The sequence below is a fragment of the Jaculus jaculus genome, chromosome 5, assembly GCF_020740685.1.
Source record: "Jaculus jaculus isolate mJacJac1 chromosome 5, mJacJac1.mat.Y.cur, whole genome shotgun sequence".
NCBI lineage: Eukaryota > Metazoa > Chordata > Mammalia > Rodentia > Dipodidae > Jaculus > Jaculus jaculus.
In genome coordinates this window covers 129,733,942-129,750,420 of record NC_059106.1, presented here as the reverse complement: position 1 = coordinate 129,750,420, position 16,479 = coordinate 129,733,942, and the positions used below count along the sequence as shown (strand labels likewise).

Sequence of the window (16,479 nt, the reverse complement as noted above, 5' to 3'; positions counted from 1 at the left end):
AGTCTTTCTTTTCATGATTTTATTGCACTTAGAAATAACCAGCAGATAAACAATGGGTTACCCTGTGTTCTAAGCCATAATTGTTTAACATTATTAGGTGGGAAAAGTGGAAAATGGTTTAGAGTGCTTCTTCTTAACTGCTGTCAAGACATGGACAAATGTAGTCTAGATAACAAATGATGTGCAGCAACTGGAAACAGAGAAGAGCTACCACTGGAAATCCTTGTCAGTATTCTTTTTCATGATTAGTGGGCTAAATATATGGTCATTAAATCTTCAGTAATTTCCAACCATTGTGTTGCCTGTGAAATGCTCAGCTGTTGGAGTGTGCACCTCATGACAGAAGCTCACCATTTCATGCCAAAAGAGCCCATGACCCATTTAGTTGAGGCCTCTATTTATTTTATTTTTTTTTTCAAAGAAAATAAGGCTTTGTGCTTGGGATTTGTTTGGTCCTGGAAGTGACAGGTGTATTGATAATCACGTTGAATCAACAGTGGCAAAGAATATACAACCAAATTTGTGTTTTTACAAGGTTATTCTTTTCCTAGAAGAGCAACATGCTTTTCTAAAAACATTCAATGCATTTATTTGTGAATTTCCAAATACTCTGATTTAAAATGTACACTCAAAAGCCTTGCTTTATACATACCATTCATTCTCCCCAGCTTTGCGGACAGAGTCTTTCATTTCACTTTTTTGCCACCCACCTGAGAACTTAAATAGGACACATCATGAAGGCAAGAACCACAATGAAGTGTAATGATTTTGTAGAGTGAGGGACACTAGATTGGCCTTGAAAGAATATAGCAACCAATGGTAAGGTTGGAGTTCAGGGCCTAGATCTTCAGCAGAGTGCATATATTTTAGGGAGTCTTAGTTGGAATAATACATGCTGGACAGTAGAGATATAAGAGAAGTTACATGCTAAGTCTTCTCATTTAATAATATCCATAAATCTGCATACATTTGAATATTCTGGTTTATTTTATTTTGTTTTAATTTGGATGTCTACACCATTCCTGATTTATAGGGATAAGTAGATCCACTTATCCAATGCAATGATATAACATTCATATCTTTGCTAATATTTCCTAATGTTTTAGTATTCCTTTGTGTTTGCTTGCACTGAGTTCTTTTCACTATTTTAAGCCATTTCAATAAAAACTCTGTCTACAGGAACCACAGTTGTTAATTCCCTATTGCTTCTCCATGTTACTTGAAAATTCCATATATACCTAGTAGTCTTCTGTCTTCTAGAAGACAGACTCATTGTCTACTTGACTTATGTATGTGCATAAATATCAACAAACAAGACACTAGCTTAATAAGACACTGAACTGGGAATTTTACAGCCATGTCTCTCAATTTCTTACAGAGTTTGGAAAAAAAATAAACTATCCCTACAAAACTCTACCAATGTAAGCAACATTGCTATTTGACCCATTTCTTCAGATTCATTTCCTTATGTAAAACCCATTTTCCTTCTTCCCTGCTGTAAAATACGGTACAGAACTCTCTAAGAAAGCTAGACATGCAGTAACACTCCCCAAAATTCCCACAAATCAAAAGTAAGATTTAATGGAAAAAGCAAGTAGCTTATGCCTCACTCCCAAAAGTTACCTCTGCAACATGGTAAAACCTTTTCTTCTAAATGACTAAAAATATGAGAGCATGGATTAACACCCAGAAAAAATATGATATTTTTCTAGTAGAATTTGAACATCTTCATAAAGGAATTAATTCACCTAATGCCATTAAATTCAATTCAAGACTATTATTTTACCAAAAGAAAACCATCTTAACAGCACCAAGTAACATTTAAAATTCTTTTCTTCATGCTAAATGGTTCCTGGCTATGTGTCTAATAGACATTAGGGAATTATTATTTAGACATGTTAAATTTCATGATTCAAAAATACCATGGACATAGGATGTGATTATGTGTCATTGCCAGAAGTACAAAAAAATAAACATTTTCAAACAAAATCATACATCACAGCATTCTCCAGAATGTAAGCAATTGAGTGTTTCACTGCAATTTCATAAGTTTACTTCTTCAAAACCCTTTCATTCATGTAATAACTGCATTTCATCTTTCTTATAGTCATATATTATTACAATTAGCCCTCTATTAATAACAACACAGTTAACTGTGATGTTTGTGGAGTCCTGATTTATGTATTTCTTTGCTTTTATGGGTGGTAATCATTGTTCATGTGAACTTTCTACCACACTGCAACAGGCAAGCTTTGCTTCATCAGTTTTCTTGTCCTACACAAATGAAGATTTTTGAGTGCAGATCTTAGCTACTAGTTCTTGCGTTGCCATTTTATTTATTTATTTTTTCTCTCCTTGGGTGGATTTATTGGAGAAAATAGGGAAGAGGAAAGGAAGAGAAGGGGAAGGGATGAGAGGGAAGAAGGGAAGAGTTCTCAGCTATGTTGAATCCTGATTCACGACTTTGCCTCCATTCATGGTGGGTGTTCCAGAACTTTTCCTCGAACGTCCTTGTTTTTCTCCAATTTCATGTAGTGATGGTTCTCTGTACATACACACTGGAAAGCAAAAATCACAACAGTTACTTATGGTAATCAATCAACATCAATTTGGCTTCAATGAACATTTCATTTTGTTTTAGAATTTATTTTATTTTAGAATTCTTCATTGCCATCACCAGTTCTTTACCCCACTGTGAAGAGTTTTAGCTTAATAATCTGCCAGTGGATACACATGATTCTTTTCCACATCTTCTGGTCATAACCTTTTAAGCCTTTCTGGACTGCAGATATGGGGTTGTTTCTGTTTTCAGAAAGATAAGGCTTGAGTATATTTAGTCTCCTAAGCTATATAATAGGGTTTTCACTGAGTTAGAGGAGAAACTGGAAATATGTCATCTAAAGGGCAGAAATAGTTATTGTGCCTATCAGTCCTTATTTTTTAATTCTAGCTTTAGAGGAGAGTATTTACTGACAAACTCCTAATTTTTGTCTTCCTGTAAGAACTATGAGATTATTATGGCAACTTGAATTTTCAGCTACATTTTCTTTTTCAGGGCATGACATTTAGGTGTAGGACACAGGGGTAAAAACCCCTGGTTACCCAAGATTTCCTTCATCTAAAATATTGAAATTTCAGGGCTGGAGAGATGGCTTAGCAGTTAAGCACTTGTCTGTAAAGCCTAAGTACCCCAGTTCAAAGCTGGATTCCCCAGGATCCACGTTAGCCAGATGCACAAGGGGATGCACATGTTTGGAGTTCATTTGCATTGGCTAGAAGCCGTGGCATGCCCATTCTCTCTCTCTCTTTCTTTCTCTCTGTGTCTGTCACTCTCAAATAAATAAATAAATAAATGAACAAAATTTTTTAAAACATTGAAATTTTAGTTATTCTTTAATCCAGAATGCACTATTCATCCAGGACAATTAGGTTCACATTTGGAAAGCTGTTCCTTTCTTCTTCCTTACTTTGTCTGGTGGTAATGCTCATTCAATACCATCATGGTTGTTATCTGACTTCTGCTTAGAATGAACAATGTTTACCTATTTATGACAGGTTCAATCATCACATTGAGTATATTAATTCAGCTTTTTAGATTGCCATGATAGAGACAAATGTGACAATAAAAACTATTTTATTTAAGTATCCTAGGGTTATTTTCCTCCTTGATTTAAAAACTAGTAGATATCTCCAAGTATTCCATTGTCACTACAATGGTTCAGTAATTAAAGTGTTTCAAGCATCATCTCTCCTGGACAAGAATGGGAAAGATTAAAAATCTATGATCCACACCACCTTGTCCACAGGCTCACTCAGCTGCTTCCTGGTACTGTCATCTTGGATACAGTTTTATAATTGAAAGATTGCATTTTTATGAGCCTTAGACAGATAGCAAGTACCTAAACACATTTAAGAAAATTTAAAAACCTGGCCTATTTGTGAAGATTATAAATAACAGATTTCAGAGAACCTAGTATAAATTGTTCTGGGCTAAGGTACTCTAGAAAATCCAAAACTAGATTAAGGAAGAGCTAACAATGCAAGGAAGGTTCTCTTAACACTAGTTCAGTGAAAAGAGGTTTCTTCCCATATGGTTAGTAGCAGAATTTATTGGAGATTAATGTATACTTAAATGACCTAGAGAAAGGGTTACATTGTATGTATTATGACCAGAAGTTCTGTGTGAATGGGCTTAAGATTCTGCATTTTTAGCGAGCCTGGGTTATGCTGATGTTACTGAAATCCAAACACCTTTAGTACAAAATATAGTTAAAAATTTATTTAAGCCAGGCATGGTGGTGCGCACCTTTAATCCCAGCACTTGGGAGGCAGAGGTAGGTGGATCACCATGAGTTCAAGGCCACCCTGAGACTACATAGTTAATTCCAGGTCAGCCTGGACTAGAGGGAAACCCTACCTTGAAAAAAAAAAAGGTATCCATTAGCTGGGCGTGGTGGTGCACACCTTTATCCCCAGCACTCAGGAGGCAGAGGTAGGAGGATCATTGTGAGTTCGAGGCCAGCCTGAGACTACATATGGAATTCCAGGTCAGCCTGGGCTAGAGTGAGACTGTACCTTGAAAAACTAATTAACTAACTAACTAACTAAATAAATAAATAAAATTATTTAGGGTCTTTAGCAAGAATTTCACACATAAATATTTCTGAATGATATTTTAAAATATTTTCATTGTTGCAGTAAATGCCTCTTCCAATATCCCCAAAGGACTGAATGGCTTTTGCTGAAAAAGTAAAGCATAGATCAAGAGGTAGAGTGTACATTGACAGCTCAGACAATGGCTCCTGATGCTTTCAAATTGAATAGGTGGGCAATTCAATTTCCTAACATTTTTAAAGCAAACTCAGAAGCTCCTGTTGTAATCTTGAAGTGCCTGGAGTTTATTAACCCTTAAAGTTGGATTTAATTTAATTTATTTATTTATATGAGAGAGAATGGGCATACCAGGACTTCTATTTACTGCAAATGAACTCTAGATGCATGTGCCACCTTGTACATCTGGCCTTATATGGTTGCTGGGGAACTGAACCCAGATCCTTAGGCTTTTCAGGCAAATGCCTTAATCACTGAGCAATCACTTAACTGTACTTCTGTTATGGGGTAGGTATAGGGACATATCAATAACCCCCAAATTAAAACATACTTTTATTTGTGACCCCCCCCCCACGCACACACACGGCAAAATGGTAAATATATTTAGAACTGGTTAGTGCACTGGGCAACTCAACCATAATGAAGAGATGCTGTTAAAAAAGCTGTTCATGGTATGTCATGAAGGAGTTTCCCTATTTCTGTTGCCTAATAATCTCTGAAAATATATATATCTCAAGGCTTCAACATATATTTGAAGTCACAGTCTCAATGAATGAAAGAATTTTTTTTTTAATTTGCTAAAATTTGGATGACAAATTTCTTCAATATTGTCTCAGAAATACTTGGAGTGCTGTGCTTCCTAATTACCATTAAATGATGCCTTTGTATAATTTTTAAAGCTGAATTCATTCCCTAGGGTTAAAATTTTCCTTTGCAATTCTCTTATCACATAGATCCTACCCTAATCATTCGTTTGGACTTTTATTTTTATTTATATACTACTTCTTATAAATACATCAAATACACTATTGTTAAAAATAGTACTGAAGATAAATTTTCCAGTGACTTAACCCTGCTGACTATTACTGGAACTGAGCCCACAATGTAGTTTCCAAACTGACCCCTGGAATTTTGCAGTCTGAAAAACTGTGCCCACTACTCCCATAGTAGAATGCGTCATCTGATTTTCTTTGTGACAAATCAATCACTAACACTACCATTTCTATTAAGCAGAGTGAGGAAATTCAGGTTTGAGGAACTAGTTCCCATCATACTTGGTAAACAAGTAACAGGTGGGTTTCCCAGCTTACTAATAGCTATCTCTCTGTCATGTAATGCATCAAACACACATCTGGATTTCTACATTGCTATTTACAAAAAAAATGGATAATTAGGGAGAACAAAGTAAAATAATTTTAGCAACTGTATATAAATGCAGACAGAGTAGGAGGGAGGAAATGAAAGATAAATGAGGGAGAAGGGAAAATGAAGGAGATCTTTATCAAACCAAAAGATTAATCAATTCTTGGTTTAAGCAAAACATCTAACTAAGGAAGGTAACAGGAGACGAGGACATGGCTAAGCGGTTAAAGGTGCTTTCTTCCAAAGCCTACATTTCCAGTTTAATTGCTTTGTACACATGTAAAGTTGGACACTAAATGGAACATGCACCTATGATCTAAATGTGCCTATGGTAATATTAGGGAGGTGGAGCCAGGAGAATCCAGAGCTCATAGGTCAGCTAGACTGGCTTGAGTGGCATTCATTTCTAACAGCCAGAGACTTTCTCAAAGTGGACCAAGAGCTAAGGTTGTCCTTTAACTTCTACATGTGCTCATGTGCCCATAAAAAAACACAAGAATAAAAAATGAATAAATCAATTAAACACTAAATTAATTAAAATAGCTTTGTAAAACAGAAAGTAAAAATAAAGGTGGTATCGACCTCAATCCAATTTTATAATCAAAACATACTTAAAGGGTATATTAGAATAAAGAGAGAGCAACAGAGAGGGATGATAAAACAGTTTATTAATAATGTAATTTTCTTTGATGTTTCTATTAACATCTATGATATTTGTAATAACATCTGTGAATGGTACAAAATTAATGATGGAAAAATACAAGAAGAAACAATGCATAAAATGTATTACTAGGTGTATTGGAAGTTCAAATATAAACTAAATCCATGACAAACATGGTGATTATCCCTTAAATAAATCTGTCATTCCCAAGTCTTCAAAGACATTTCAACTTGATCATATTATTTACTAATTAATATAACCTAATGAACATTATAAATATGATATTATTATCTTCATTTTATTAAATATAAAAGAAAGTAGCTAACTACCCTAATACCTATAATGAGTAGAGGCAGAGCCAGGATGAAAACATCAGGCTTCAAAGTTCTACTCAGAAGTTCTGAATATAAGCAGAAAAGCCTTCATTCACTACAAAACAAAATCCAAATGGCTAATTCAGTAATCTTTATGACTTTATATATAAATAAATATTTAAGATGGCTTTACTTTTGCTAACTCTTCCAGCTGTCATCCAGAGATTGAACAGAAAATAAATACAGCACAGATATTATAAAAAAGAAGAAAAAGGAAATCACAAGGGTCAATAGCAAGCACGTGGGGTAATGTGCATTGTTGTTTACAGTGTAAAATGGTGCAGTCACTATGCAAAAATAGTACTAAACACAGAATTGCCACATGACCCCATAATTTCACATCTGGAGGCCTAACCAAAAGAAAGAAGGCCTTTGCATGCATATTTTCACACCCATGTGTATAGAATTGTTTACAACAGCTTAAAGAAGAAAGTGCCAAGATGCCCATGACAAGCATGAAGACAGAAAGTAGGATGGTGCTCGTGAATGCCAAGCGGAGGGGGTAATGGGGATTAACACTAAAAGGGCACAGGGTTTCAGTTTTGCAGCCTGAAGGCAGGTGTGGAGATAGATGGTGGAAAAAGCCACACTTCACTGTAAACTGCACTTAAATATACACTTAACATGATTAAAGTAGTAAACTACTATTTTCTTTCCTCCCAATTAAAAGCAAATATGATTGTGCTGATTATGAGTAGTGAATAAAGTAGTAGTTATCAAAACCAGAGTTAACCTCCTTCAGTGGGAACATCCAACATCTATTTAAGAGTCAAAAATATTTGCCTCTGTACTGGATTAAATATATAGGGTTAGGGAGAGGCTAGGGGGATCTGATGAGAGTATCCAAGAAATGCACTGCCCTATATTGTATCCATTTAGACATATGAGGATGTGGGCACTTAAAACCAAAGAGGTCTTACTGTGTTGCACCGCAGATATAAAAATATACATGGAATGGAATAAAATAAAAGAGGTTGGGAGGGACAAGATACCCAGAACTAGAGAGTGTCTGTTTTTGTTGCTGAGAATTAGGCCATCAAAGTGAAATCATTCTGATAATGTATACCAATCTTGATCTGAGAATGAATGGTTGATCATATGTTCATCCATCAAATACATGAGTATGCAGTGGAAAATCTAACAATTTCTTTGGAGCGAATCCAGCTCAGGACCCATATGTATTTGATGTCTACTGTGTATCTCATGTGCCTATTTCAAGTACCACAATCTTGACTGCAATTAAAAGGTTAGATTCATTTGGTTATGCAAACTAGTATGTCTCTTTTTTTCTTGAAATAGCAAAAGTTGGCACTTAACAAGCCTAATCAAATAAATGATACATCAAGACTAACAACTCAGGGTTGGAATATGGCCCACTGTTGCAAACACTTGCTGTGTAGGTCTGAAGACCAGATCTCACTGGATGTGTAGTTGTCTATGTCTGTAATCCTAATGCACCTATTGTAAGGGCAGGTAGAACAGGAGAACCCCAAAGTTCAGCTAGCCAGACATTTGTAGCATATAACAAAAATAGAGACCCTCTCTCAGACAAGGTGGAAAATGAGGATTCTGAAAGTTGTCATCTGACCTCCATAGGTGCTGTCCTAGCATGCGTGTGTGCACGTGCACACACACACACACACACACACACACTCACACACACACACACACACACACCAGCAGTGAGAGAAAATGTGGCGTTCTGCTTTTCTTAGTGAGGAAAATTTTCTGCATCAGAAATAAAGTGAAAACAATATAAACCAAGCAAGTACTCCCGGTCTTTCTTATCTACCAAGCTCTGCAATCTAATTTCACAGAAACTCAGGTTCATATCCCCTCTATGACAATGGAATGGGAAGCTGGTTTGGACAGCTTGGAATATTAGTGTTTGAGCCTCCTGAATTAGGACCTGTGGGCTGTCACACTTGTGATAGACATTTTCCTTTCAGCAGGTATAATTTCACTGGTAGCCCTTGATATGGAACCAATTTCTCATTGTGTTTCTTTCTGATTGTACTTTTCACTATTTTGTCAATAAAGTTTTGATACCCAAAGTTCAAACCTGCTTCACATCTGAGTGTTGAAACCTGTCCCCTTCCTTCTGTCTGGCTCTTCTGGATTGTCTGGAATCATGGTGTCTCTCTCCTTCTTCTCTTTAGTCAGGTGCATGACATGGGAATAACAGTACTAATTGTTTATTCATTCTGCAGGATATTTTCATGACAAGATGTCAGTATTCCTGCAGCATAGATCTTATCACAATAGTTTTGAATAAGCAATAAAAGGAGATAATGTTGAAATGGGACAATATCTCTGATTTTTTCAGTGACACCATTTATTCAAATCAAAATGTGCTCTTATGTCATGGATTTTGTTCATATTTTCCCTGTATTTTCATTTTTAAAAATTCCCCTCAAACTCCTCCTAGTCTTGGTGTTTCTTTCTATGTGTGTAGTTTATACTAGATGGAAACAGTGGGATTCACTCTAAGTACAGCGATGATGATGAGACTCGAGGCAAGCACCGAGTCCTGAACAGCACAGCTCACTTTGCCATGGCATTTGTGAAGTCCTCAGTTTAATCTCTTGGTGTGTGCATGACACATATTTAAGTCAAACGCCAGTCACCAGAAGAATCAGTATCAAAAGTTGCCAGTTCATTTCTGCAGCTACATGAGGGATACTGAGTACACATCTGCAGAAAGCTTGGCAGGTGTGTATTCACAAATAAAATGCCAAATCTGGTTGCAAAATGATCAGAAACTATTGACATTGTGATAGATAATATATAATATTTAATCTATAGTCTGCTTTGTTTTTAAATGAAAGATTAGGCTCTTGGAAAAAATAAGAAATCTATAACACTAGGTTTTGTAGTTTTCTAGACAATCTGTGTGGTCTGTGTAGGGATAGGCGTGGGTTTTCTAGGGAAGTTCTCCCATGTAACACTTTTTAATATATACTTTTTACTGTTTACTGTATTGAAAATATTGTTATCAGAATATGCAAGTTTTCCCTGCTATCATGATAGGTCAGAATTACCACTATTTGCAACTTTGAACATACAGTTATCATTTCTATTTTAATTATAAATATTTTCAAAGCATCAAATCTAAAATGGAATCTATTTTTAACTTATAAAGCTAAAACAATGACACAAAGGAAACATGGTATTCTATGGGTTCCCCCCTGCCCTGTTGCCCTGGCAATAATAGCTAAGACTGAGAACTTATACTATATATAAGCCTAAATGGCACCTAGGGGGATAATTTCTCAAGTAACCCTAACAAAAATATGTCTATTGCCTTCTTTTTAAATTGAGGAAACTGACAATGGTGACAGACTGTTCAAAGCAGGACAGCCATGCAGGTCACAGTCCACATTTGAATCTGTATGAGATTAACTCCATAAACTTATGGACAAATTGTCAAACATGTCTGCAATAAAATGGAAAACTGGTGACTTCCTTGAGTTCAAAACTTGACCCCAAACTTCATAAGGTTACTCCATTCTTCCTGGAATCCTGGTGCTTTTCCATAGTCAATTCCCTCTCAGGTGCCCTTCACTCTTGAATTTTCCCTGAGTGACTGACTATTTCTCTGTCTCTTTATCTTGCTTCTTCTCTCCCTTCTCTCTTTTGTCCTTTCTCTTTCCTTAAGCTTCCCAGGTTATCTTAAGCCATCGTCAGATTGCGGTAAGAATAATTACCTAATGCCAGAGTGTTAGGGTTGAAACAATGAATTAATCATATTTAAGAAATCAAATCAGGTTTTAACATGTTCCCTGTAAATAGTTGGCATACTGAGCCAGATCACACGTTTACATAAGACATGGTATCCCTAGTTGGGTTTCTTAGGAGCAGCTCAAGCCTATAGGACATGAATATATGTCTCTTATAATTCCAGTCCAGAGATGAAGCCCACTACTTTTCTGATCTTTCTCATTTTAATAACTGTGATCATCCATCATCCAATTGTTCATGAAATAAACATGATTCATTATCTACTCACTTTTAAAATCTAGCATCCTATATCTGATCCATTAGGATGCTCTGTCTGTTCTAACTTCAAAATAAATCTAAAATCATAATTTCTTCTTCCAGCTATAGGGTCATACAGTCTAAGCTACCTTCTTCTTGGCTCAGATCCTAGCTGTTTTCTTTGAAATCTTATTCCAAACTTATAATGACTTCCCAACATATTATACATAAAAACCTAAGCTCTTTATAGTAGCTAAGAGGTCTCAATTCTTTGGGTCTTTTCCTATCCTCTAATGTCATATTCTACCATTTCCCCCTTAAGCAACACATTACATAACTCCATCCTTCTTGATCATAATTAGTTACATCTGAATAATAAGATATTTGGAATCCCTATTAATTTTGTCTAGAAAAAATGTTCCTCACATCTCTATATGGTATACCACTACATTTCACTCAGATTTCTTTCAAAATGTAATTAGTTTACATGATTTTCCCCCAACAGATTTATTTTAAGCACCTTAGGTAAAACAATACCATTTTCCCCTTTAATAACCAATATCTAGTGACATTTGTAAAGGTTGTATACTTGTTATTTATACATCTATCCTTTTATAGACATAAATTCACAAATTAAAAGATATTTCCTTGAGTACCACTACCTCCCCTTTACAGTGAGGGACAATCCATATTGTTTGATAATTACCCCGTGTCAATGTTGCCTTGTATGATGACTAACTGCAGAAGTTAATGATTAGAATATAGCTAAAACTTTTACTTTCTCTAAAGCCCTATCTTGTGTTTAGTTACCTAAAATATAGCCTTGCATAGGTGAAATGGATGATTTGAAAGAATGGAGGGCAGGGTGTGGTGGCACACACCTTTAATCCCAGCACTCAGGAGGCAGAGGTAGGAAGATCACTGTGAGTTTGAGGCCACCCTGAGACTACACAGTGAATTCCAGGTCAGCCTGGGCTAGAGTGAGACCCTACCTTGGGAGGGGGGGAAACAACCAATAAATAAATAAAAGGATGGAGGGATAGAGCAATGGATACAGTGTAGCATACCATGTTTACCAAGTTTCTCTAGTTTGTTGTTATTTTGTACAAAGTAATAAGCCTCATTTTAACAGATATGACTAATCTATGTCAAACAAAATAAACCAGGGAAGATAATCACACACCCTTGCTTTTGTCTACATAGACATAAGATATATCAGAAAGTCTATGAAACAAGAGACTAGGGATCTTTTTATCTTACTATTCCCTCATTGGTTCTGACAGTGGCATCAGCAGTACCTAGAACTTTAAGAAATATAAATGAATGGATTAGCCCAGATCTAGAAATTAAAAACCTAGAAGATGGACCCAGCAGCTTCTGTTGTTAACACTCTATCTGCGTGATTTTGATGTATGCTCAACTCATAGAGATGCTGTCCTCACTTCTTGCATGAAATTCGCCTGTGTTGCTTTCTATATAATATGCATGTGCATATGTGTTATGCCTCTGTAGACTCTCACAATAACACACATAAGAAGAACTGGTAAAATAAATGTTTAATAGCTTTTCAGAATAACAAGTACCATTTGACTTCACATGTGCATGTGCACCTCACATTCTAGTAGGAAAAGCATGAGACCCTGAAGTCAAAAGCTAAGAGCCTTGTTCATAGTTTTGAGTCAGTAAGCACAGAGAATAATTTAGCCATCTGGGAAACTTCTTGGCTTGGGCAATAAACACAGCATTTTTCTCACAATGCACTTGAGCAACCTGCTGGCAACCCCTACCTGCACTGAACTAGCTGGGCTTACACCCCACTCCTAACAATGAATGTGGTTTTTCCTCTTCCCCAAGCCACCATTATTTGTGATCAGGTCCTATTCAAGTATTTTCTTAGACAGATCTGGGATCTGAATTGCATGAGGTAATCCATCTTACACTGATTTTGGCTCCATGGGCAATAAGACAAAGTGTGCTCTCCAAGTGAAATGTTAGGAAGAACCCCAATTCTCCTATGTACAATTGTACATAGGTAAGATTAAAATCCGATGCATCAGAGGAAGGGAGATGTACAGCAGAGAATAGGTTGCATAACCCCAAACTGTCAATCAAATCAGTCAACTATGCCCCTAGCAACTGAACTACTTTTGCCTCAAACTTCTCTAAAAAGAAGACCTAGACCACCTCCCAGTGTCCTTGAATACGTTCCACTTGAGTGGTCTGCTGTAACTCTTGGCAGTGAATTTCAAATATTACCACTGCCTTGATTTTAATAGTTTCTTGCTGTTTTCTATTTGTGTGTGCCTTCCTTTGGTCAAGAGGCCAAAAATATGGAAATACCTAGAGACTTAATGTAACTTTTTGCCTCCTTTTAGCTTGTGGATCTGAATGAAGTCCTCTTAAACTCATTTTCATCATGTTAAAATGAAGTTAATAACTATCAGCTTGCATATTTCACAGGTTTTAGTGATAATCAAATGATGCCTAGGTTAGGGCTGGTTGGAAAATCAGCACACCATGCAAACATTATATAAACTCATAGAGCTGATTCTCATAACTACTATTATATTGTTGTTGCATTCTTTACAGATTATTTGAAAAGGGAGAGCTATGGTTGTGATGAGACCAAGTAGATATAAATCTTTGAGAGTCAATATGGCATTGCAGTGAAGGGTTGGGCAACATGTGTACTGAGCCCCTATAGTTATTGCTAATGAAATCTGCTTTTCAAATGGAAACAGTATAACTTCTGTTTTGGATGAAATTTGAAAGTTATACACTGTTAAGAACTCCCAGCTACCAGGAAAGAATAATGAAATATGATTAAACTCATTACTACCAATTTAATAGAATTTTCCTTGGCTTTCTCTAAGTTCCAATAAATGGAAAGGTTAGACTGCTCTTCTAGTTAATGTGCCATCAAAGATATTTAATTTTCTTAATAGCAGATCATAGAAGGGCCTGAGCGATTAACATGAAGCAATTTCACACCTTAATTAATGTCACATGAAATCTCTTTGGAGGTTCAGGAGAAATTCAAACACTGGAATGGTAGTAAGATGCTATAGAAAAGTACTCAATATTTCTGTAAATGTTTATTACCAAAGGCTGAGAGACACTGTGTACAAAAAGATTTATGTATTCATTTGGAAAGAGAGCCGAAGTAATTTCTGAGCATAGGAGAAGGAGATAGGTATGGGTAAAGAATATGTGTGGGAAGAATTAGGGGAATTTTATTAAATTCAGAGCCTAGCAAAAATGCTTTGTGTGAGTTACAGTGGTTTACAGAAGGAAGGTGTCACAGGTCAGCAAAAACTCAAAGAGGGGCTGGAGAGATGGCTTAGCGGTTAAGCGCTTGCCTGTGAAGCCTAAGGACCCCGGTTCGAGGCTTGGTTCCCCAGGTCCCACATTAGCCAGATGCACAAGGGGGCGCACGCGTCTGGAGTTCGTTTGCAGAGGCTGGAAGCCCTGGCGTGCCCATTCTCTCTCTCTCCCTCTATCTGTCTTTCTCTCTGTGTCTGTCGCTCTCAAATAAAATAAAAAAATAAAAAAAATAAAAATTAAAAAAAAAAAACTCAAAGAGGGGGAGAGAGAGACAGTTGCAGCAGAAATCCTTGTTGCTTTAAAGCAATCAGCCATATCAGAGTTTATTTTTCAACTCCTTTTTGTTTTGCCTTTTAGTATGGCTAGGTCCAGAAGAAAATCTTGGGGCATAACCATTTAGTTTCCTTTCTAGATCACTGAGATAAAAATATTGAAATATATTTGCCACTTTTTATGTCCTTATTGGAATGTCACAATGCCAGGACTTCCAATTTGTTCATTGGGGTTCTTTGTATAGCTATGGAAGGGATAAGTAATCTCCCTCTGTATTTGGTCTTCTTAAAGAAAGTTTCTTAATTCTTTGCCTTATCCCTCATTACTTCAAGATGGAAGATAATAGAATGTTCATTGTTCTAACAGGAAAATGAAAAAGGCACTTTGCATTTGGTCTGGCAGAAGGTGAGATGGCTAATCTTCATGTACAATTTATTCATCTTTTGGGTGACTGAGGGTAGAGATGGTAAATAATTTTCTCAAGATTATGTAAGAGGCCATTGCCAAAAATATGCTGTAAAGAAGCAGCACATGTTTATCCCTGAGATCTCCCAGGGTACACACTCTTAATGGTCAGGGAAGGAAAATAGCTGGCGTATCCCCCATATCTCTATATAGTAATTTAACCTGGCACTAAAATGTATCTATCTTGATAATAGTAGGAATATTTAAATTGGAATATGTTTAATATAGTTAATTCCATGGTGTCAGAGATATGGATTACTCTATTAGGCTTAATTGAATAGAGTGATCATAATAACTTGAATAAGTTTAAATATCCTGGGGCCAATTTTCATGAAATAAGTCTGGAAACACCAAATTTAGTTCAGAATGCCAGGTCTCCAATGTACTTGCCATCAGGATCCCTTGCAAAGTTTTTAAAAGCTGCACACTCCGAAGTAGGCTGCCTCAAATTGCTCTGGAGGTTTGGACACAGTTTGCAACTTGTAAGAACACTCCAGATGGCCCTGATTCTGTTGTTTGATAAACAATAATCAATGTTATTTTGTTAGCAATAAAATCACTTAGTATTAGTCAAGAGTTATAGCAAAGAAAGTGGATAGCATGTAATTTTCCTACCAGAACGTGTGTGTGTGTGTGTGTGTGTGTGTGTGTGTATACATGTACATTTTATTCAATTCTCCATGCTAAAAAATTAAATTGGTGGAAATATGCTATTTTTTTCTGATTACAAGCTTAATTTGATAGAGATGTCTCTCAGTGGAAACATACTGATCTTATTTACTTTGGAATTATTTTTCTTTTTTCTTCAGGACTCAACTCTGGAAGCTTTAAGTCTGAAAATTGTACACAGTTTTTAAGAGAAGGATCTTGATTTTGAATGCCCAACCACTTGCATGAGGTGAGTAATAAGGTTCTTAAAGACACAAGGAGGAGAAAAGGAGGAGTTTGTATCTTGTCCTTTGTCAAAGACTCTTTGTCTTTCCATCTGACACTGGAGGGGTGGTGATGAGCAAGGCAATTTGGATCTGGGGGTGTTTCTTCCTGTGGTGTGAACAATGTTCTTCAAGGGTAAAACTGAAAATCTCAGACCTGTGCTCCTGTCTTCAGTTCTGGGGGAGGGGGCCCATGTGAGTGAAAGTTGATATAATATGGGCACACTAATGGGCTTAAATATCACATCCATCCATCTAGCTGAATAGATGCTTCTGCAACCGCTCATTAATACTGCCTGTGCATTGAACACCAGAAGAGGTTGAGAAAGTGAAGGGAAAGAGGCTGTTGAGTAATTATTACCATCTCATCTGAATAAGACTCAAGGATCTTCAAGCAGCAGAACTTAATTTTAGGAATCTTGACATTCAAAATTAAATCAGCAAGACTAAGATAAGTGCAAAAATGCTTGAAACAATAGCAGCAGCAACAACAATACTC

General features: G+C 36.4%; 1 protein-coding gene across 6 annotated transcripts in view; it reads right to left on the bottom strand.

Moving 5' to 3' along the window:
- Window positions 1-385: 385 nt before the first annotated feature.
- Window positions 386-16,479, bottom strand: part of Fgf12 (fibroblast growth factor 12) — a 559,941-nt gene continuing 543,847 nt past the window's right edge. For all 6 annotated transcript variants that reach the window (XM_045149232.1, XM_012947899.2, XM_045149234.1 and 3 more), the window contains one exon: window positions 386-2,558. In XM_045149232.1, the coding sequence (XP_045005167.1) occupies window positions 2,440-2,558 (119 nt within the window). In that variant the 3' untranslated portion in view covers window positions 386-2,439. The remainder of the gene's footprint in view (window positions 2,559-16,479) is intronic.